A 24,470-nucleotide genomic window follows, 5' to 3' on the forward strand; every position below is an offset into this window, starting at 1 on the left:
TGGTATCAGATGGGTTGGTTTGAGTTTTTCAGAAACTGCTGATCTCTTGAGATTTTCACACACAACAGTCTCTACACAGAATGGTGCAAAAAACAAAAAACATCCTGTGAGCAGAGGATCTGCAGGCTGCACACTGGAAAAAAGACCAGGTGATTTTTTTTATTTCTAATCTTCATCTGTCCAGTGTGGGCGAGTCTGTGCTCATGAGAGCCTCAGATCCCGGTTCTTGGCTGACAGGAGAGGAACCTGATGAGGTCTTCTGCTGTTGTAGCTCATCCACCTCAGCGTTTGAGGTTTTGTGCATGCTGAGATGCTTTTCTGTTCACCACAGTGGTAAAGAGTGATTATATGAGTTACTACAGTATATCCTTCCTGGCAGAGCGAACCAATGTGGCCATTTTCCTCTGACCTTTCTCAGCTACAAGGCGTTTCCTCCCACAGAACTGTCGCTCACTCCGTGTTTTTTGTTTTTCGCACCATTCTTAAAAAAGACAGGAATTAAATGGTAGAAAATAATAACACAGAAATTAACTTGGGGAAACTCAGAGTTCTGTAACTTTTCAATCCATCCTCAGTAACTATGATCTCACACACACACACACACACACACACAATTTCTGTATATAGGCATCATTGATTTGGCAGCTTGACACATCCTCAAGTTAAATTTAAGAGTTTGGAAGTACTAAAGTAACTGAACAAATCTAATACATTGCCTTTCCATTTGGTAAAAAATATTTGTGACCTTTTGTCTTTTTTAATCTCCAATCCTAATTTTTTTCATAAGGTCACATGAAGGTTAGTGATTCGATATGCCCATAATTTTAGTCTATAATTTTCTTTGTAATTCTACAGAAACATAAGTCTATTTTAAAAAATAAAAAAAGGAGAATAGAGAGAGCATATAAACTCCAGTTATAAAAGCTAATAATTTGATGGCCTCTGCGTTATCCACAAGCTACAGCTGTAACCTTCTTACATCTCCTGTGCACATGATATACATAAGCGTGCAAACAAAATCAATCATTTTATTTTCATAACAAAGACCCTTTAAAGATTGTAGTGTTTATGGGACTTGTCTGTAATATAGCTGAATAAATTATTTTTAAAAAATAAGCTATTTGCTTACTTTTATAGAAATCTGGCACAGATAAAATCCACACGAAAATAATCATATGATATGGAAACAAGGTACAATGTAGTGAAAGTAGTTTATTTCTTTTAAAAACACAAATATGGCCAGTGGGATTAAATAATTAATGCCCTAAATGCTGTCATACGTGTGATTTTATCCTCAAAATACTGTAATAAAATTAGTGTGTTTTTGGTATTAATTGGGAAAGCAAACTTACCTGTTTACTATCTGATATTTGAAATTAGGTTGCCAAAAGGTACGTGTGTGTGTGTGTGTTATTTAGTCCCCAACAGTCGGTCATAATTCGTGTTGGATTATTTATGTGTCCTGCGTGTCATCACAGAGCTAATTGTTCTTGTGATTTTTCTGTGTTGAACATTTTCACTGCTGCCTGCGAGAAGCGTCTAATTAACTCCTGCTATTAGACACAAACTGCAGTGAAGATGGCTCTCAAATTACACGTTGGATATGTTAATGTTAATCGAGATGTTTTAATTGAAGACAAAGACACAGATTTATTTGCTATTAAGTACTGTTTTGATTACAAGGATTAATTGATGCTAAATTAGTCCAGACAGTGCAATAAACAAATGCTGATTAACATGAAGTGACAGAAGGAATAGATTACTATGTTTTTTCAGAAGAAATGGATTGTGTTAAAATGAGGTTAGTATTTTTATAAACTATATCCTACTCCATCATCCAACTGGTTTTAAAAATGCATAATATGTTATTAGGAGAAACTAAAATTCAAGCTTTTAATATGTATAAATGCATAAAACATTTCTAATGAAGCGCCTCATAGAAACTAAAGGGCAGGATCTATTTAACACGCTTTTATAATATTGTTTGATAGATATTTTCCCTCGTAATATAGCTGAAAGGACAAACCTTAAACAAGCCAAAGCCACTTTATAAATTCAGAACATAAAAACAACAAAAAAGTGACAGCCCCATTAAGTTATGTGAACTTGTTTCTTCTCTTTAACTCCAACTGTCATGACAAGTTTTGGATATTGAACTCAACTTTATGTTTCCAAAAATAAAACTAAATGTAATCCATTGTCTTGATTGACTTTGATTTGAAACAAAGGTTATCTTCAGGTTGAGTTTACTCACGTTTTAAGGCAGCAGGTGAACTTTCGTTCCTAAGTTTAACCAACCTGAAATGTCTTACAGGGAACTGACAATCTTCATTAACATTAGCATAGTGTACATCCCACACAAAAGTGTATTTGTTACACAAATACACTTCTCAAAGCCAATATCAGAACCAAGTAGCTTAGAAAATAAAATGTTCCAACAAATTTCTGAATTTCAGAAATTTCAAATTAAAAATCTCAATCAAACTGAAACATGAAAAAAGGATTAATCACCTGAATGCTGAAATCTTCTCTTTCAGTTCCAGTAGATTCTCAGGGCATCCAGTGATCCACAGATTTTCTGCTTCTGCTGTTTATTTTCTCTCTTTTTTCAGCCTTAAGCTACTTGATTACACAAAGTGTAAAAAAGCAAAACTAGCTGATTAGCTACTTTCCTCCTTACATGGTGGAAACTAGCTAGTGTTGTTTTTTTCCCCTCCAAAAACTGACTCCTCCCACTATTCCTTTCCCACCAACCACAGGCCAGGCCACACCCTAATACGGCTCAGCCAATGAAAAAAGCACAGGGCCAGAAAAAATAAGAAAGCAAAAAAAAAAGAGAAAGAAAGTAAGCGAATAAACTTTATGGAAATCCTCAAAAAAAAAATTTTTTCACAAAACTGCCAAAATTATTATTTGTAAAAGGATAACGGTTGATTTTTAACTCCAGTGACGTTTCTTCAGCCAGAATTCATTTTTATTAATTCACCCATGCTATCATCATACACATCAATATTTAAGATTTGAAGCTTTTCCTTCTTTAACTATCATCCGAAGGGATTTTAAGTGACAGCCACTTCATACTGTATCTGTATCTTCCACTGACACAAACGGCAAATTACACAAAGTAAATTAAATATGAAATGATGTTTGAATAAATGAAATAAATAAAAAAAAACTCACACTACAGAAGGTTGAACAAATATTACATAAACTAAAATAGATATGTACGTATGCTGTCTCAATAATGGCTATTTAATGAAGAATAAATATTTTATTATAATGGCTTTTTAAATTCAGCAAGACAGAATGTGACATAACACATTTTACTTAATAACTAAATAAATTCAGAGGCTAAATATAAGCTCTGTGTATATTAAAAAAACAGTGTTAGCATTCTAAACCTCTAACAAGTAAAAAAATACTCAGTTAAACACACACAATTCTGTAAATCTGTATTCTAAAGACTATTAAAGAATAAAAAGCACTCCAGTTCTTTTTAAATGCACAGTTGAAGAGCGGTTCTGTAGATTCTTATATCTGTAAAATGAAATATGGATTGTTCAGAATCAAAGTATAGACACAGGAATACAGAAAAGACTTAAACACAGATGATCAGCTTTGCTGTAAATAAATAGAAATCTAAATAAAAATGTTAAAGCACTGATTCCTTTTCAGCCTCTGATAATAATTAGAAGAACAATAGCATCTGTCACGGCTAATCAACTTAGATTAGCTTTAGATTCCTTATTTACAATAAAATATAAAAAATATATCATAAAGATTCAGTGTCCTTATTTCAAAAGGTTTGTTTGGTTGGAGTTTCAGAAACAGCTGAAGAAGTTCAACTTTACGTGATGTACAGTATACAGTATTTACTGCATGGAAATGAGAAAAAACACCACATGAAGCCAAGTCATGTCTTTAATCTGAATTTCCTGTTAATGTCAGTGCTAATACAAAACACTTCTTCTTAAAGCAGATTTTTTAAATGTACAAATCTTTCAGACTGTGAGCCAGCTTGGAAAAAGATGCATATTTGAGGAGAAATTACAGGAAAAGCAACACAGAAAGATTGAACATGTTGAGAGATAATGTGACTGAATTTACTGAACAAGAAAAAGCTTTTAATGGAAAGATGAGAGGAAAGATCTCTGACAGGATTAACCTGAAAAACCTCTACAGTCAGCTTGGACATCAGGGCCAACAATCAACCAAAAATAAGGAATATAAATGAAAGAATAATGTAAATAAGGAAAAAATAGAGCAGTGGATCTCTTTGTCAGAGGTGGAGGTTGGTCAGGGTGGGATTGTTGCAGAGGTTAGTAAACTAGAAAGCTAGAAAACTAGACAAACGAGAGTTCTCGTGAGTGTCGCTGTGAACGACTGCTCCAGATCTTACACTGGAGTAAAGGAATAATAAAGGAATATGAACTGATGACTCATCATCTTCTCTTGAGACGAGTTCTTGTTTTTCGACAGCTAAATGAAGCTTTCCAAACATATTAGTCCCAACTGCTTGACAGGAGAGTTGGAGCTCTTCTTCTTAAAGAATGAATCTAATTCCCACTCTACAGCAAAAAGCTCAGAGATTAATGAAAATCCACAGACAGGAATGAACACAAATAAACGCTGTGAAATGTCAGACCGCAAAATAAAACTCAGTGGGAATTCTCGGGGGGTGAAATTTTTTATTTAATACACAACATCCCTATGGTCGTATGAAAAGAACATCGTTTTGTGTATCGGGATGGAAGGAAAAAACAGACGAATAATTATTCTTCTAGTTTTTCCTTCCATCCCAATACACAAAACGATCACCTCCTGGGATAGGTGACACTAGCAGAACAACAAAACAAATATTTTAGGTAAAGTATATTTCAAATGCTTATTTTATGACAAATAAAAGGTTCTATATATATATATATATATATATATATATAGTGGTATTGCATTAAATATTCCCTTACACACAGAACCTTGTGCTGACTATAAGTTAAAGTCAGACTCAGGTCAGTTTCTCTCCTCAGTGTTTTCCTACTGCATGGTAATGGATTCTTACACATTCCTCTCTTATCACCATTATAAACATTATTCCTGGTCAGAACTTCACACTCAGGTTCCATCTTGTAATACCAGACCTCTTCACGCTGTCCATAATAACTGTCCAGGGTATTTATTAGAACTGCATGGTATCTAAAAGTCTACTGGACGCATGACTGACACGGCTCTAAGCCGTGGGGATCGCAGGCTGGGCAGCGTAACTCTCGGATAGACTCGTTGAAGCGGTTGGCCAACATGGACAGCTTACTGCCGTGGCACAGGGAACACGGGGCGGTACCCGAACCTCCACACTGCTCACAGCCGCCGGTCTCCTGCAGGGTAGAGTAAATCAACAGAAATCACACGGGGAAGAGTTACGTGATGGAAAAGCAGTCGTATCTACACTCTTTCTACAAGCTTTTAATGGTCTTAAGAACAAATCATTGGTCAGGAAATTAGCAAGAATTAAACACATAGATAAAGTATGTTAGTATACGAGAGCTTTTCTCTTTGATTTCTTTACATGCTTAAGTCTTGTGGTCCTTCATGAGCTGCATCAGGTGTGGCAGATACCCAAATAATCACTGATCTTTTAAAAAAAAAAACATCCCAAAAGATATTAATGGAAAAGTTTGTACACCCAGACATGTGTTAGTTTGAATTTTACATCAAACATTTTAATCATCATCGTGATTTTGCGCACAAAAAGACTATAGAAGTGAATTTCGCTGTTTCTAGCTTTTCCCCAAACAGCAAAAGGAAACCAGTGAATGGAGGCACAGGAGCTCTCAGGAGTGCATCTGCTTCACTCCTGCTCATTTTCTCACCAATCATTTGTTGTTAAGACGATTAAAAGCTTCATATTTGCTAATTTTTGGCTTGGTTCATTTTTTTTTTTTGCTCAGGAGTGTATGCACATCTGTTTCAGCAACCTCTGGCACAAGAATTTCCCTGGGGATGAATGAAGTTCTATCTTATCTTATCTTATCTTATCTTATCTCTATAACAGCACATTATTTTACTAATTAGATTCCTGACTTTGAGAAGAGCTCATTAGTGATATTTGAGCAAATTATGACACTCACAGGAACGTAAATACTGTATGTTTCATGTTCATAAAGCCCAGTTTGAATGACCTGAAAAATTTAGAAAATTCATTTGAAGTCCAGTATTTCGTGACTGACAGATTTGATCCTGTCTCGTCTCATTTTGTTCATCTGCACGCTTCTTAAACATACATTACAAAACCTCTCCAGATAACACAAATCCAGCTTTAAGTTACAGTGCTTCACTTGACAGAAGTAGGAAATAAGCGACTAATAATTTTGCATGAGTTGGATTCAGTGTTGAATTACTGTAGATGTGTGTTATTATTCAAGGCACTGCAGTATTTAACTACAGTGTAATGAAACTTAAGCTCCAAATTTCGTTTGAGGATTAAGGAACAGATAAAAATAAAAACTGCAATCTTTTGTTTTAATTAAGAAGGGAAATGTGTGACTCCAGTAATCAGGGTATTTATGTATAGAATTATGTGCATCCTTCAAGAGAATGGACAAAAATGTCTGTGGTGGTGATGGAGGGATCAAAAAATTACAGTTTCAGATTTATCAAGTTTCAAAATGAGCTATTAGGCACCAGATCCATGGTTGCATGAACAGGTACAAAACTCAGCACTTTAACATTATAACTACAGTTTATATTGTGTGTATGGACATGTTTGGTGAAAAATGGAGAATGTTCTGAATGCAAATAAAGTCATCTAATATGTTCCAACAAATTTCTGGATTTCAGTCATTGACGCTTTGACACCATTTTGCAGCTAGTAGTCCAAGGACTGTTGTAAAGATTTATAGATGAATGAATTTTGCACAGAATCCAGATCTTTTAGACTAAAACCTGATTGACTTGGCCATAAAAGTATCTTCCTGTATAACGATCACGGTCAGTGGTGGCTCAGTAGTTAAGGATTTAGGGAATCTACCTATATGTAAGGATTTGAACTCTAATAAAAAAAAATATGCGGTTATTTCAAGATGGCAGTCATGCACAAAACTAAAACATATCAAAAGAGAATGAAATTTTCTGATTTGGAGTGGACCAAAATCTTTGTACAAGAGTCTCCTCTTGTTGGAAACGTTCCAGGAAGAGACTCGGCGCTGTTATTCTCTCCAGGAGAAGCTTCTGGGAAATATTAAGTAGATTCTGATTATTTTCAAACAAGTGTTTCATGTCAGAATATCACTCACTCATGCAGAATGAGATTCGTTTTATATAGTCATTATTGCTTATTTTCATGAAGGGGGCCTGCAGTGAATGAATTTGTGTTCCTATAAAAACAAGTCACTTCTCTCGAGTGCCACAACAGAAAAGCGTTTGGTCTATCACGAGTTCGAATCCTGACTTTGCCACAGAGAACATAATTGGTCGCTCTGTCTGAGTGGGAGGGGCATACTCTCTATTCTCTGCCAATGTCACAGCAGCGCTAAACAACCGTGTACAGTCTGTGAACTCATGTATGCGGAAGAGGGCGGATAGCGCTTTCCTCTGAGTGTGTTATGCTGCCCTGTGATGCAGCATGAGCATAAAATGTGATAGGAAAGAGCTGGCTTGTGGTTGGGATTTGCGCAAGAAGGAATCAAGGATAAAATGGGGGGAGAAAATAATCAGTCACCTCTTCCTTGGGAGCAGGACATCGTTCCTCCTTACGGACACTTTTTGTTCTGTGTCTCCCTTTGGATCTGGACTCCCGGCCTGGAGAAACCTCTCGACCTTCTCCTCGACGGTGGTGGTAGCTCACACCACTCTCAGCTTTTTTACTAGGAGATCGGATGATCTTCAGGTTGCTGGTATAGATGATGATCTTTTCGAAGTCTAAAACTGGCGCCTGAAGGAATCCAGCAAACATACAGACACAAAGCATATTATTAATAAATGGTATAAAAAAAATTACACAAAAGAGTCTTTGAATCTGTTTGAATCTGTTGCTATAAATACTGAATGCCATGATTAAGGCACAAAGCTCCTTTCAGAGAAACCAGACAAAGAATGTCTGTCATGATGAGTTTGATTTGCTCCGCTGCAGACGCACCACAGAACCACCGCAGCAGAACTTTATGACTGACACTGTAATAATCCAAAGCACAATTACATACAAAAGCCATTTTCTCAGCAGTCATCCCTAACTATTCCTAGATATTAATACATTTGACTTGTCTTGAACAATCGGGGATGTCAAAGAGAAGAAAAGCCCAAAAGCCAATCTTATATCTTTTATATTTATCTGCAGGTTCTTGCTAATAAATGTGATTTGAGGTTTTGATCACCATTGTGCACACACATTAAGTGGAAAAGAAAAGTCAAACTCACAAACTAAGCTGTTAGAAGGTTGTAGGCTGTGCTGGAGATGTTGTGTATATAAATAGTTTGGTTTTGAGGGAAAACATTTATATCCAGGAGAAACATCAATTATGTAACACTACAGGTAGAGGAAGAAAGTGCTAAGGATTATGTTTCTGAGATTAGAGTATTACACACACACACACACACACACACACACACACACACACACAGGAATGCTCAATCAACTAATCAAATTATTATTGTTATCAAGACTTACTTTTTCAGCTTGTTGATCACTAGATAACGGTCTGAAGCCACTCACTGCTCGGTACACGTTAATGCGCTGGGCTATAAGACCCGTAGGAGGATCTACATCCTGACCCTGGACCTCCTCAAAGCTGCAAAGCTGCTCCACGTCCAGGTGCTGAGGGATCTTTGTGTGGATGAAGCTGTGAGGGTACTTCTCCTCAGGACTATCCAGTTCCTGGCCGTCCTCGTACACGTGCTTCAGCACACGGCCGCTGTACGACGACGCCAGTTTGAACCTCACCTTCCTCGGCTTGCCCTCGTGTCTCGGCCCTGTCTTCTTCGAGCACTCCTCCATGTTTCCTCAGCAGCTATTTTTGATGTTATATGCCTGGCTTGAGAGCTGCGAGTCCCTTGCCATCGGCGCTCACAGTATGGTGTAGAGAGTTCATTCATTCTTCACTGGCCTGCTGAATTATTGAGCGCTTCAGGTCAGGTGCAGAAGAACAGAGACAGAAACTGAGACCTTGTGCTTTCATTAAATAATCATGGTTGAAGTATCGCAGTGGGAATGTTTCAGCACTGTGTATTGAAGCACATTTTTCTTTTTCAACTTATGTTTTAGACAGTTAGGAAGCTGAGCTGTGAAGTTGAGCACTTTAGCATCATTCAGCACTTATAGTATTTCCTTCTTTTTAGCCATTTTAGGCTTCACATATCCACACAATTTCAACATTAGACGAGGAGGCAGTAATCTAACAAACAGCACATGAGCCTGTATGTATTTCAACATCAATCTGCTAATTATCTCCGCAGCTGAATGTTATTGCATCCTAACTACTAAGTTATTTTGACTCTTTTGTGTGTGTTATTTTATTGTGAAGTCAGTCATGTGTGAAATTGTTTTTCTTGCTTCCCAGTTAAAGGATCATTTGATGCGTCAAGCCTCCAGATACGTCGGGCTAAATGAATATTAAACTACACACACGTTTCTCTTTATCTTTATCTTACTATGTGCTCATCGGCACAAGATTATTAAGAGTAACTATTATTAGCAGAACTATGTGGTGTTCTGTTGCCTCGTACTCTTTCGTTTTTAATTTAATAACTTAATTTCTCTCACAACTCCATTACTGAGCGTCAGGACAAAACTGTTTAATCAAGACAAGAGAGACTTCATCTGCTTGTGTTTGTCTTCCCTGATTAAAAGCTGTCATGCTGTAAGGCTAATTGTCAGTAAGTGTCAGTAAATATAAATAACTTTGTGCTTCCATTCATTCATTTATTCATTTATTCATTTATTCAGTTGACTGTTAAAGATTAATAGAATGTATTTTCTGTTGGAGGACTTAAAAGTCTAAAAATAACTCAATCTGACAACATCCACTGTAAGAAAGAGTATTAATACTACTTAGTGCTAATCCCCTCTCAGGATTATTATTATTATGCCTAACAGGCCTCTTATTTTTATTCCTGTGGCGCATCAGTGACAAAACAGAGCAGCTACCATAAAGGAAAATGAAATATTCGTGTGTGTCGTACGTTATAGTTCAGCGACATCAAACTCATTTTAGGTAACGGGTCACATTACACTCAGTCCAATATCAAGTGGGTGGGTCCAAAATAATCAGTTTAGCAGACTGTTAAACACATCAACAACTTCTTTTGTGTTTAACAGTCTTCATTTATCGACATTTATTTGTCAATTGTTCATTTATTGACATTTATTTCAAATTTAGACTGTTGAAGTGGCGGCTGAAATCTATATAGTTTGCAAAATAATTTACAAATAAAAAATTGTGATTGCGTAAGTATTCAACCCCTAATTTAATTCTTTTGGAAAGAGATGTGTGTAAAGCGTACGTTTTTTTAGTTTGCTAACAAGAATTACATCATCAGCTGAGTTTATTGCTCTATTTCGCCCCCTAGTGGAATAACAGACTAGCTTTTTTTTTTTTCATTCTTACAATCCAGTTCTGGTCCACAAGACAATTTTAATTTAAAACATTGATTATAAATTTATTTGGTGGACGGGACAGAACCTATATCTGGCCGGTCCTGGCCCATGAGCCGTATGTCTGATGCCTCCTTTAATAGATTGCACACAATCATGATTTCACAATTCCATAATTCAGGACGGGAATGAAATGAATATATTTCTCTGCAGAGTTTATGTTGAAGGTATCAGATTGGTCGTACTGTAATGAAAACATGAGAAGGTTTCAGTTGAACAGAACTGATCTGGCGTATCAGATTGTAGATGCACGACAAAATTTCCACACACGCATCCAAAAAATCTAGCACTTCCAGAGTTAACTTGAGTTTAGTTGAACTCTGCAGACTCAAATGAACAGTAAGTAATTCAACACTGACAATTTCTCTATCTACACTGGCAGATTTGCTGACAGCTAAATGATAAGTTGTCATTTTTGGCACTAACATTCATATCCAAAATGTGTGCCCTGGTGCTCACCCGCAGCAATGACAGTGTGGATCAGCTCACAATGTGTGACACTAAAACTCTGTTTACTTTCTGTTCTTTCTACTTTCTTCATATAATGCAGTAACCTAAAACGGATTTGCCAAGTTTTCTGCAGAACATTTCAACACAATGGCATCTGGAGAGAGCTGGATCAGTGAACTGAACAGAAAATCGGGTTGAGAGTCAAAAATCACATTACACTGAATAAACCTTGGCTTGCTTTTTATTTTTATTGCTTTTTGTTGCTTTTCATTTAAAGGTGCCATTCATAGGAGTAATCATTAGTTAGTGCCATAGTTCTCAGGAATTAGGAAATTATTTCTTTATTATTTATGAAAATATCAGGTGCTTTATACAATATGGATCACTTAAATAAAATACATGCATGTCCAAGAGTTAAAATGATACAGACATTACCAACAGATAGATGGATAGATTTTAACCAGCCGGACTTCTTGCGAAAACTGTGATGAATTTATTGGTTGCACAATTGCACTATTTGTCCATGTAGTACACAATAATAGAAGGGAATGATTTATAATCGCACTATCCGTTGCACCCAGATGAGGATGGGTTTCCTTTTGAGTCTGGTTCCTCTCAAGGTTTCTTCCTCATATCATCTCAGGGAGTTTTTCCTCACCACCGTCACCTCTGACTCGCTCATTAGGGATAAATTCACATATTTACAATATATTTTTTTGTGAATCCATTTATTTCTGTAAAGCTGCTTTGTGACAATGTCCATTGTTAAAAGCTCTATACAAATAAAATTGAACTGAATTGAACACTGATTGCATCCAACGGAAAAGTCAAAAATTATTCAAAATCAGTTGATAAGATTTTATATTATTCATGTTATTGCTTACAGATGATCATGAAGTAATCAGTAGCTTAGTTTGAGAGTTAAATTCCTGTCTTTCTGATGAATTCAAGTCTGCTAAGTTAAAATGAATTCCTTGAAGTGTACGTTCTTTGTTTCAGAGCATGTCATTAGTCAGAATAAGCATATTCACTTTGCACTTCTGGTTCTTCCTTGTCGTTTATGCATTACTTACCAGATATGGCGGGACCTTTAGGGTTTAATGCTGCTGAGGCAAAGCACTTGGAGTCATTAATTATGAGTGTGTGTCACTGTTGCTCAAGGCAAATACTAAAATAGCAGCAATCTGCTTGGATAGAACAATGATAACAGCAAATGAAGCCAGAAGGATATTCCCGTGGGTCTGAAAGAAAAGTCCAGGGTGTATATTTTGTCGAATTCTCACCTGATTGTAATGTGAGATGCTTGAAAGATGCTGAAAGCTCCAAAACGTCCACTCTTATCTGCTCTTTCCAGACTTTAGGAAAAATGCTGTATGCTTTATAGTGTTTTAATGCTTTTTTTTTCATCTAAAAATATTGAATCCCAGTTGACCAGTTGAGTTCACTTTCTGCCCCAGATGATAACACTTCAGTGTGAAGAAGTTTTAATAATATTATAGGCTTTTTAATATTAAGCGTCGCACTGTGAGTCGTGTTGGGATTAATCAGTGTTGCTGAGAGCTCCAGTAGAGCCAGGGCTCAGAGGGCTGAAGAGATGAACACAGAAGAAACGCCTCATTTTAACACATCATGCACTGAATAATTCAGAAATCCTTGTGACCAGGGTGTAAGCTTGGGCCGAGCGTGTCTAGAAGCTTCTGTTTCTCTTCCATCAGGAGGTGCTAACACTTTCTTAAAACTGTTCTAGCTTACTGCAGCACATGCATGAGGAGACGTGCTGCAGTAAGATATAGTTTAGGTTTCTAAACATATCCTCTACAGTAGCTACCATACAATTGCTAAATATACACTACTTCTATTTCCTGCAGCCTGTACTGTTATTATCAAACCCTAGGTTGACAATGTGATAAATTAAGTTGCACCAACATCATTTATCGCAAATATTTTAATAACTGCTGCATATGTTTGAACACCGGATGCTGTCGCTGATCCCAGCACTGCTTCATGTTGTGCTGCAGTTTCTGCTTTAGTTCTTCAGAGTCATGAGTGGCCCATGCATGACATGGGAAAAGAAACTGTAACCGTACCCATAACTGTAACCTGAACCATAACCATAACTGTACCTGTAACTGTAACTGTATTTGTAACTGTAACCATAACTGCAACTGTAACCATAACTGTAACCGTATTCGTAACTGTAACCTTAAGTGCAACTGTAACAGTAGCCATACCCAAAACTGTAACCGTAAGAGAAATTGTAACCATAACTGTAGCCATACCCGTAGCTAAAACCATAACTGTAACAGTATTCATGACTCTAACCATATCCGTAACTGTAACGGTAACTGTAATGGCATTTGTGACTGTAACCGTATCCGTAACTGTAACCGTATCCGTATCCGTATCCGTAACTGTAACCGTAACTGTAATGGTATTTGTGACTGTAACCGTATCTGTAACTGTAACCGTATCCATAACTATAACCGTAACTGTAACTATAACTGTGACTGTAACCGTATCCATAACTATAACCGTAACTGTAAAAGTATTCGTAACTGTAACTGTAACAGTATTCATGACTGTAACCGTATCCGTAACTGTAACGGTATCTGTAATGGTATTTGTGACTGTAACATTATCCGTAACTATAACCGTAACTGTAACAGTATTTGTGACTGTAATCATAGCCATAATTATAACCGTGACTGTAACCGTATTCGTAACTATAAGCGTGACTGTAACCGTATTTGTAACTATAACCGTAACTATAACTGTAACTATAACTGTGACTGTAACTGTAACTGTATTTGTGACTGTAACTGTATCCGCCTGACCGATGAACATTTACACTATGCAGAATTGTGTATATTATTTGCTACTTGAGCTTTTTTTCTGAGTAATAATGCCATGGATGCACACAGTACAGAGTTTTAGTATCAGTGTATGTGTATGTGTGTGTGTGTGTGTGTGTGTGTGTGGTGGAATATATTGCTTTAAATCTGTGAGGAGGTTTCTTACAGCGTTTCGGTTTGGTGCTGAATCTATTCATTCATAACCTGAAATATAAATAGAACTCAAGGGGTAAGGAGTTATGCAACATTTTACGCTGTCACGCTGAAGGAAAAGCAACATTTGTCTTCCTCAGTTTTTCTAAAACAGCAGCCATGAAGAGATTTCCTGAGCAATTCTTTACAATGATCATATTTTTAATGTCTTTGTATACAGCTCAGTCCTGAAAGCTCAGTAAGAATCCACACGAATGAAACTGCACGAAACGTTTCCATGAAAACTTCCCTCTTTTCAAAGGTAGCAAAATCACAACAGGTTAAAAATTAATAACTTGTGTAGGATTTAGATCTACACGTCACTCTTTAAAGCTGTCTTACTGAAGAAAAGATCTGATCTCATTTTAAAAATGGTGTACATTCAAACAGACTGGAGTGATGAGGTTGGATTTTGACGATGTGTGAAAAGGTGTGAATTCTAACTTCCTGAATAAACTGACCCCAGGCCTACAGCTTACTGTACACACCTCAGGAAAAGAGAACACAGCTCTCAGTGTGTGTGTGTGTGTGTGTTCCTCAGAGAGTGAGTGATGAGCTCTGACACATGCAAGTGTAGAGCTAGGACCACACACACACACACACACACACAGTAATTGATTCCCTCATGCCTCTCTCTCTCTCTGACAGTTTCTCTGTGAAGAGCTCATATCTGCTGAATTTCAGGAATTTTCCATCTTTCTCTCTGGGCTTCTGGGTTTTTTAGATCCTCCCTCATATTCCTGCTGTACTCGCTCTATCTCAAGCTCATGTTCCTCTGTAAACTTTACTCACCTCTTTAAGCAGGTATCAATGAGCATTGTGAGCATCCTGATATCTGCATTGTAAAGTGAATGAATGCCAGAGCAATCTGCGTCTCTGTAAAAGAAAGAAAAATTCAAATAAATTCTAAATTCATCATTTCTGTGATTAGAGCAGAGGCATTCAAACTTTTCCCCCATGAGGCAAATTTATTATTTACTTCTTCTTCTTCTTCTTCCTTTATTATTATTATTATTATTATTATTATTATTATTATTTGTCAGTACGGTTATATGATGCAAAACTGAACAACTTGCTCAATCTTGCTGTGATAGGTTAGTTTGAATAATAACAGAACGCCCACTACAACATCTCTGGAAAAAATGTGAAAGTCCATATAATCATTTTCCAATTGAAAACTACATACAAGCAGATTTAGCTAGCAATTAACGATATTCATTATCTGGATTTTTTCAGTTCGTTATTAGCTACTGTCAGCTATTGATATTGTATTAGTAGCACTGGATAAGATAAGATGGAGCCTGGTGTTATGTTTTTGTAGCTTGCTAGATGACAAATAAATGCTGATTATGTGTGTACAGTATGTGTGGTGTTTTATGTCTGATGGGGATCGCACTCAGACCATACACCGATAGGGGGCGCTAAAATATGTCATTTTTTTATTGATGTAGATTAGTATTTTGCCCCGTCCCTAGATCACTACCCCAATAAAAATTCACTGGGTCTAATCTGGCAACCCTTTCCTAAAAGTTCTTAAAGAGTCTTAAAAAAAAAAAGACTCCTCTATACATGAAGGTGCCAAGGGAGGAAAAAAGTCATGATTGCATCACTACATGCATCTTCTTGAAATTGTGTTTTAGCAATTAGCTCTGCGATGCACACAGCTTCTGCGAACACCACAGAGTGCATGCGGAATCCGTTAAAGATTTCGTAGTTTCCTTTCATTTCTATCTCTCTGACGAGATTCAGCAGCAATGGAGCAAAAAAAAAAAAAAAGAGAGAGAGAGAGAGAGAGAGAGACGGGGTCCAAAAGTCTGAAGCCTCAAGAAAATCTGGGAATTGATTTAAAACTGGAAAATTTTAGAATTCTGGGAAATTTTAAACAAACAAGGCAAATGATCTGATAATGATAATAGCGTGAATATTCAGTACTGAAGATTGTGCACTATTTTGTGGTCACTATTTAAATTTCTAAAAGTAAATGCGTGATATTGATCATGTAAACTCCTTTGGACAAAATTTCTCGAGTCTTATCTCTTCCATGAAGGCAGGTGTTCAGACGACACTCCGATGGATTTGATCCGAACCTGATTGGATCATCAGGTTTTTACACAAACCTAAGAAATTCTCTTATTTTAGCCCAGAAATGATCTGTTTGTGTGTTTGAGTATGAACACTGGAATACACACGGCTTACAGCTAGGACTATAATGCAGTAAAAGGAGCTGGAGGGTCTTTTGGTTGGTTTTTGCTCAGCGTTTAATTAAAATGAGGTGATTTTGATGTTGGGTAAATTAATGTACATATCATCTGAACAAAATCTTCTGAATTGGATATTTATGGAGTCATTTCTGACTTTTGCATCATATTTTTTGCTTCATAATGTAAGTAAATGTACAAAATTAAAACAGCAAATAATATTTTCATTTGATATAAAACATTTCTCCAAAATAAAGCTCTCAAAAGCGTCAACTCAGCCAAAACATCCAAAACATCCAAATGAAATCCTGCTTTCTTCTCATGAAATACTGAACCACAGGCCATCTTTTGATTAAATTATGCACTTATAATATATTATAATCACACATGTACACTAAAGATTAAACATATTGATCAGACGGTTCCACAGCACTACTGGAGTTTTTTTAATGTTATAGATTTCTTGAAATCAAAAGGTAATATTTTACAATTCCTTAAATGACAGGTTTAGCAATTTTGACACACTCAAAAATTTTATTGTTCACTGCAAAAAATGACATCTTAGCAAGATATAATATTCTGAATATAGTCAAAATGATCTAGCATTTCCTCTTAGAAGTTTACAAGACACCAAATCTGATATTATTAAACCTATTTCTAGACATGTTTAATAGATTCAAGCTTGAAATAGTCTTGTTTTATTGGCAGATCATTTTGCTAATTTTAAGAATTTATTTCTGGAAAGAAGTGAAATTGTCTGGCAATACAATAAGAAACTTTAAAGCTTATAAATAGTACAACATGTCTAGAAATAGGTTTAATAATCTTATGTTTGGTTTATTGTAATCTTATAATAGGAAATAGTAGATAAATTTGACGATATTCGAGATATTTTCACTTGCTAAGATGTGATTTTTTGCAGTGTTGGTGTAAAACAAGAATTGGAGTTCATAAATTAAACCTTTAATTCCTGCAAGACCAGACGATTTCATCTACATCACATACTTCCTCTTGAGCCATGCACCAAGGGAAAATTACAGTGAGTGTTGAATCTGTGTTTTTCTGTCATATAGGTTTCTTTCATACGCTTTCTATCTTCAGCAGGATTCAGAAATGGAGAATAATGTGAAGGAAACAACGTCAGGAAACATGGAAGGGTTTCACTCGACTCGTGCACCAGTGCTGAACGATCTTAATGCAATCATACAGACTTTTATTCACAATCTGAACCTCACACTTATGATCCTGTAAACACACTCAGTACTGTTTGTCTTTATTCTCATATCTACATCTGTGTTTATAATAATCGCACTATCCCAGTCGCCCAGCAGAGGACGGGCTCCATTTTCAGTCTGGTTTCTTCCTCATGACGTCTCAGGGAGTTTTTCCTCACCTCAGTCTCCAAGGGTTTCTTCATTAGGGATCTAAATCCACATCCAGATTTCTGTAAAGCTGCTTTGGGACTTTGTCTAGGGTTAAAAGAGCTAAAGGAACAAAACTGAGTTGAATTGAATGCAATTAATTGCCCAAAAACTGGTAATAGAGTGTGTCAGTGTTAACACACACACACACATATACACTCACACACACTCACACACACACACACACTCACACACAGTCTCTCAGGAGCTCTCCAGTGTAGTGGTAACGGTGTACATCTGTCTCTTCAGCCTCCTCTTCATCTCCCGCGTCATCTGACACACAGCGAGAGGATAGCAGCAGTAAACCGTCACCCAGTCCTCACACACACTGCCCTGCAGATACACACACACACACACACACACACACACACTGACCTGTAATACACAACACACACATACACACTACACAGATCACACACAGAGATGCAGAAGCAAAACAAAACACGTATTCTTTTAAAGAAGGATATGTAGAAATAATTTAATAATTAATATACAGTAAGTTTCATTTGCTAGTTTTGTAGATAACAAACTCAATGTTGAGAGGCTTTTACACTTGACTTACACTACAGGCTAGTATCTAGTGAATTTTTAGAGTAACCCTTTAATCAGGATTCGAGAGTCGACAACATGCAGTTATCCAGTGTAGCAGTTTTGAGTGTTTTAGACCTAGTACCTTTGTTTAACTGTGTTTCATACAGCAGGTGTGTTTCCTGATATCCTCCTAATATCATTAACCAGGTTTCTTCCACATCTCAGAGTATTTTTAAACTTGCAAAAAACACAACCTTATGTTTATAGAGTGAGCATTGGGGCAGCGTGATTCCTGCCCCAGTGGGCCTCTATTTATTAGCGCCTGTTGCAGTTCCCATGTTTGACCACTAGGTGCAATAATAACTCTATGGAGATAAAAGAGGCAGTGAGCACACTGCACCACCATCACGCAACATCTAGAAAGGTGAACAAATCAACAGAGCATCAGCTTATATCTGTCAAACAGTGACACTTTCTTAAAATCTCTGGTTGCTCAAAAAGAAATTTAAAATGTGTGGAGTTGAATGAGGACTTTCTGAAGATGATATACTGTATGTGATGAGGGAGTTTGCTGAACCTGCCCCTATGGACGAGCTGCCACTTCTAATAACACATAATCTACAATCCAAACCTCATATTTAATACCGAGATTTTTATTAGGAGACCAGCCGAGTATAAAATCCTTTCGAGCACGTCCTTCAAAACACTTCATACAGCTAAAGCCTGATCAGTATAATTTCACTGTTTGGGAAAAATGCTACTTATCCAAAATGATTTTAATGGGTCAGTTGATTGTATCTAATCAAGAGAACAGCAGGACGAAAAGAAAAAAGAAAATAACCATGAACAGAAGCAGGCTGTGGATATTTATTTCAGATTCTCCATGTACAGGAGATATTCTGTGATCATTTCTACATTTAATTATGGAAAGACATCCTGAATATACTGTAATATTTTTTTAAGTAGCTCACACAAGGCAGGAAGGAAATTATTGTTCGTAAAGTTTGGCTAGTGTAGCACAGCAATTCTGTTAAATAAAAATCATCTTTCCTGATGATACAGCAAGTTCAAAACCTTTTTCAAGACTCTGAAACTAAACTGTGACTGTGAGAGCAAAGGTTTTCTTACTGCAGGTCAGAAATCTCCTCAGTAACTCTTCCTCTTGAGTGAGATTGAGACTGAGATTTGAGAGGTTTTACTGCATCACTGCTTGTGTATTGGTGTTTAACCCATGAACATCTTCATTTGTGTGGTGTTTTAATACTCCGAGCTTTCCTGTGCATTCTCTCTGAACCACGGTATTATAATTCAACACACAGCAGGCCGACGTCTATTTTTTCACCATAAAACACTCACCCTGATTTTGAAACGCTCTCTGATGGCGACCCGCATAGCAAAAGTGGAGGCAGGTAGCAGAGGCAGACACAAACACTCTCCATACTGATGAGCCAAACTCACCTCCAGACAGCACGGAATAAACGCACCTGCTAAACCTGCACGAGAGAGAGAGAGAGAGGGAGAGAGGGAGAGAGAGAGCGGGGGGGGGAGGGAGAGAGGGAGAGAGAGAGGGGGGGGGAGGGAGGGAGGGGGAGAGAGAGAGAGAGAGAGAGAGGGAGGGAGGGAGAGAGGGAGGGGGAGAGAGAGAGAGAGAGAGAGAGAGAGAGAGGGAGGGAGGGAGAGGGAGGGAGGGAGGGGGAGGGAGGGAGAGAGAGAGAGAGAGAGAGAGAGAGAGAGAGAGAGAGGGAGAGAGAGAGCGGGGGGGAGGGAGAGAGGGAGAGAGAGAGGGGGGGGGAGGGAGGGAGGGGGAGAGAGAGAGAGAGAGAGAGAGGGAGGGAGGGAGAGAGAGGGAGAGAGAGAGCGGGGGGGGGAGGGAGAGAGGGAGAGAGAGAGGGGGGGGAGGGAGGGAGGGAGGGGGAGAGAGAGAGAGAGAGAGGGAGGGAGGGAGAGAGGGAGGGGGAGAGAGAGAGAGAGAGAGAGAGGGAGGGAGGGAGAGGGAGGGAGGGAGGGAGGGAGGGGGAGGGAGGAGAGAGAGAGAGAGAGAGAGAGAGAGAGAGAGAGGGAGAGAGAGAGAGAGAGAGAGAGGGAGGGAGGGAGAGAGAGAGAGAGAGAGAGAGAGAGAGGGAGAGAGAGAGAGGGAGAGAGAGAGAGACTTTGACTTCTGACAGTCCTTTATTCTAATCACTCATGATGTGGCAACAAATTATTTATTTTACATCAAATAAGCAGCATTTTTACACACCTACTATAGATAAATAAATAAATAAATAATTGCATGATCAAACACGGTACAAATCCAGTTTATAAACTAAAAACAGCTACATGTGGATGAATAGAATGCAGAGAGAGAAAGAGCGAGAGAGAGAGAGAGAGAGAGAGAGAGAAAGAGCGAGAGAGAATTAGAAAAAAATAATACTAAATTTTATGGCACTATCAAATCAAGAAAAATGAAGATATTAAGGTATAGCCAGTGGACAAATCTAAAGTCAGTCACGTTCGTACACTTCCAAGTGTTTGTGTGGTTGTACAAACGTTTAACCTTCTCTTAACATGTTTCTCGTTATATATATGTGTTATACTTTACTGTTGATTTATTTATGTGATGTATTTATTTGTTTAATTCATGGCCAGTGCTTTGGAAATACTGTACCACAGTCATGCTAATAAAGTTTAAATTTGAGAGAGAGAGAGAGAGAGAGAGAGAGAGAGAGAGAGAGAGAGAGAGAGAGAAGCTCAAAAATATTCAGTCATAAGTGTTATTTATATTTTTGAAAATTTTTGTCATTAGTTTCACTGAAGATAACTTGCAGTGGCATTTTCTCTCTCTCTCTCTCTCCCTCTCTCTCTCTTTCTCTCTCTTTCTCTCAAGTCAAAGTCAAAAGGTTGCTTTATTGGTGTGATAAATATTAACATTTGTATTGCTGAAGCTTGAATAAAGACTTTGGGAACAAATTAGAAAATAACTAAAGAAATAAATAAATAGAGACAAATATACATACATTCAACAACAGTCAAAAGGAAACACCAGTAATGACGCTTATAGAACCCTGAGAATAAAGAAAAATAGATAAACAAATAAAATAAAAATCTCTTTCTCTCTATCTGTCTGTCTCATTCTCTCTCTCTCTCTCTCTCTCTCTCTCTCTCTCAGCGAGCAGAAGGCAGAAACTTCTTTGTGATTTCTAAACGGTGTTAAGAGTGAAAATAGAGACAAGCGTTACAGCAGCTTCTGTTAGATGAGCCTGATCTCACGCTGTTCCTTGAAACTGAAAACCGCTTCCTTAAACTGAAAATAAATCCATCAGAGTCTCCCGACAGCAACGTCACTCGACTCAGGCCTCCTGTACCACAGAGTTTTTGCTTTTTTTCTTTATTGCATGATGAGCTTTGGGAATAAGGTGTTATGATTCTGATCTTTAATTAGCGTCTTGCTATGTGGGGCTGTTAGATTTATGGAGTTCTTTTTTTAAATGAGTTTTAAAAGCATGAACTTTATTATTTTTAAAGTACAAACAATGGGCTTCATTGATCAATCTTTAAGTAAATTTGTATGAAAATGTTTGCGTTGTATGAAAATTTTCTGCCAGATTTACAAAAGTTTCTGAAAAGCTGACTGTCTTCGTACTCGCGTGTGTATGTCGATCAGCCATAAAGTGCACAGCTTGTTCCTGAAGCAGGTCATTTGCATGTAGTGACGCCCACAAAACTCCATAAAAGGTAAAGTGCACAGACAGCTGGGAGCACGAAATGAGAGATCAGGGTAAAGACTGAAAAACAGAAGCGGAAGTTATTTTGACTCACGTCTATGCCAATAAAACTATTTAATAATAATAATAATAATAATAATAATAATAATAATAAGTGAGCACTAAATCCTCCATCAGCTGAGGCGTTTGTTTACGGCTCTGTGCAGACAGAGCGGCCCGTCCTCCGTTTATACACCACCATTTATTTATCATAACTGAATGATTAGTTTTATTTGTTTTAATTTATGGATGTGTGTCGGCTCGCTTTCTTTCTTTTTTTATATTCTTTAATTAATGCTAATAAAATAAAGCGGCTGGTTTTGAGTAAATGTTGTGGACGGAGCTCTGAGTCCCTGAGCGAGTGAACTAGCATGAGGACGTGTTTCTGATCGAGACTCTAAAGCTCTTCTATCAGTCGCTCTGGATAAGGGCGTCTGCTAAACGCTGCAAACTTCATAAACACAAACAGTTTAAACTCCACAGAATATTCCAGATAGAAAAGTGCAGTAATCCCTGCAGATTATAGGATCTGAAGTCCATCAGGTCTTCTAGTCCAGTTAGTTCTCTTATGTGTACATTTACACACAAAACGTTTTTTTTTTTTACAAATACCAGATTTCTTGTGTAAACATTCATACAAAGGATTTGCGCATGAATCTGCTCGTACTCAGTTGAATGATGAATGAGGCCCAGTAACTCCCAATTAGGCGGAGTCTTATTAAAGAATAATTATAAGAATAATTGTAGACCAATAGGTGAGATTCAGGTGAGCTCCTCCTCCTTTTTCAATTGTCTGGTCTATGGTTTTACATGCATACTGCCACCTAGTGTTTGGTATCCGACGTGAAGTGTTTAAAATCAGAGAGTGAAGTGAGTGAAGAGGCCATTTTAAAAACTAAAATGTTGTATATAAAAGTTGCTATAATGATATCAACAATACTTTAACATGTATTCTCTTTATTATTAGCCTATTAAAATGAATCTATTTAATCCAAACCAAATAACGTCAACTTGTGCCCTAATGCGAAGTCAGTAAAAATGCTCTCTATGGGTCGAATAAGTAGCTAAAATTTTATTGTACACATTCAAATAAATGTTTATGAAATAAATCTTTACTAATGGGGTCCATGGAATTTATCTGAGTGTTAAATGTGTCTGGAAAAACGTTGCGAATGTCTCACATTAGACAGACGTGCAGGTCTGGGTCTTCTCTGAATTACTGAATAGAAAAGCTCAGAGATGACAATAGCATAAAAACCTTCTAAAATCTTCACAGGTTTGTCTTTGACCCGTGCAAGTATTTCCTCACAGGCTGAAATGAGCTACGAGTATGTTCACGCGGTCACGTCTCTGTTAAAGAGCGTCACACTTTTCAGACGCTCGTATGCTGCTTCTTTTCTCATCTGTTTAAAAGGGCCTGTACACTGGGAAGGTGAATGCTGTAACGTTTTTCTCACAACAAGAACCTCATCTCCTCTTACAGGTGCTGACGTCGTCACACACATCGCACAGACCCGTGCTCCAGTCTCCCCCCGTCTGGGTGATGGTGGTCACCGTCGTGGTCGTTACTCCGAGACCGGGCTGAGTCAGTACAGGAAGTTCCGCCCTGTCGCTCCATGATGTCCATCGCTCAGCTGGCGTATCATCAAGTTCCCTACCTCGTTCACCGAAATCCTCCTTTTTGTCCACAGACTTCAGCAGAGGCAGCTGCTGCATGATTAAATAAACACAGAACTTGAGAAAATTGGAAGAAAATTTTCTCTTTTGACACGAGAGATGGTTCCTGATCTGGAAACACAAACGCTGATGGTGTTGAAGAGTTCCTGACTCGAGAGCAGGGCGAGTTTTTCACTTTAGTGACAGGAGAGTGTTAATACAGATAGCTGCCTGGCTGGGAGGCACAAACAACAAGCTGTACTGTAAAGATAAGAAATCCTCAGAGTAGCTCTCTCTCTCTCACACACACACACACACACAATACATCAACAAACAAAAGTAAAGAAACAATTGAATGCAGCACTCATTCATCCTCACAACTGCTAAACAAATTAAGACACCCAAATGAAGCAAAAGCCCAGACAACTCCCACAAACACACATCCACATAAACACAAAACAGTGTCGTACAATAAACACTAAATACGAAAAACTTTCATTCAACAGAGAAACTAGAGTTCTACTAGTGTACACCAGTATCATTAGAGTCATTAGTTTACTGTGTGTGTGTGTGTGATGCTCGGGTTTCGTTAGGAAAAAATGCTCCAGCACACACACACACACACACACACACACACACACACACACACACACACACACACACACACACACACACTTCATCTCCACACTGACGTCCTGCTTCATTTCCTCCTTCTGAACATCTAAAGCACATTAATCCGCTCTCGTCCCTCTCACTGTGTTCCAGCTGGTAAAGCAAACACCGCC

The 24,470-nt window shown here is 37.7% G+C and overlaps 2 protein-coding genes across 3 annotated transcripts; both read right to left on the bottom strand.

The window, feature by feature from the left end:
• Positions 1-4,797: 4,797 nt before the first annotated feature.
• On the bottom strand, positions 4,798-9,449 carry LOC113541811 (glutaredoxin domain-containing cysteine-rich protein 2). Its single transcript, XM_026939004.3, has 3 exons — positions 8,660-9,449; positions 7,715-7,927; positions 4,798-5,372 (listed from the first exon to the last, which is right to left on the bottom strand). The coding sequence occupies exons 1-3, from the start codon at positions 8,984-8,986 to the stop codon at positions 5,202-5,204; spliced, it is 711 nt and encodes a 236-aa protein (XP_026794805.2). The 5' UTR covers positions 8,987-9,449; the 3' UTR covers positions 4,798-5,201.
• A 1,941-nt stretch (positions 9,450-11,390) lies between these two features.
• Positions 11,391-24,257, bottom strand: plac8l1 (PLAC8 like 1). 2 transcript variants are annotated; one of them, XM_034311016.2, is made up of 4 exons: positions 23,511-24,257; positions 19,643-19,779; positions 17,947-18,088; positions 11,391-15,012 (listed from the first exon to the last, which is right to left on the bottom strand). In XM_034311016.2, exons 1-3 carry the CDS (start codon positions 23,743-23,745, stop codon positions 17,957-17,959), a joined length of 504 nt encoding a protein of 167 aa, XP_034166907.2. In that variant the 5' UTR covers positions 23,746-24,257; the 3' UTR covers positions 11,391-15,012; positions 17,947-17,956. The 2 variants fall into 2 exon arrangements, with proteins under 2 accessions (XP_034166907.2, XP_034166906.2); XM_034311015.2 differs by lacking the exon at positions 11,391-15,012 and having other exon boundaries at positions 17,531-18,088; positions 23,511-24,256.
• Positions 24,258-24,470: the final 213 nt, after the last annotated feature.

The sequence above is a fragment of the Pangasianodon hypophthalmus genome, chromosome 15 (genome assembly GCF_027358585.1).
Source record: "Pangasianodon hypophthalmus isolate fPanHyp1 chromosome 15, fPanHyp1.pri, whole genome shotgun sequence".
NCBI lineage: Eukaryota > Metazoa > Chordata > Actinopteri > Siluriformes > Pangasiidae > Pangasianodon > Pangasianodon hypophthalmus.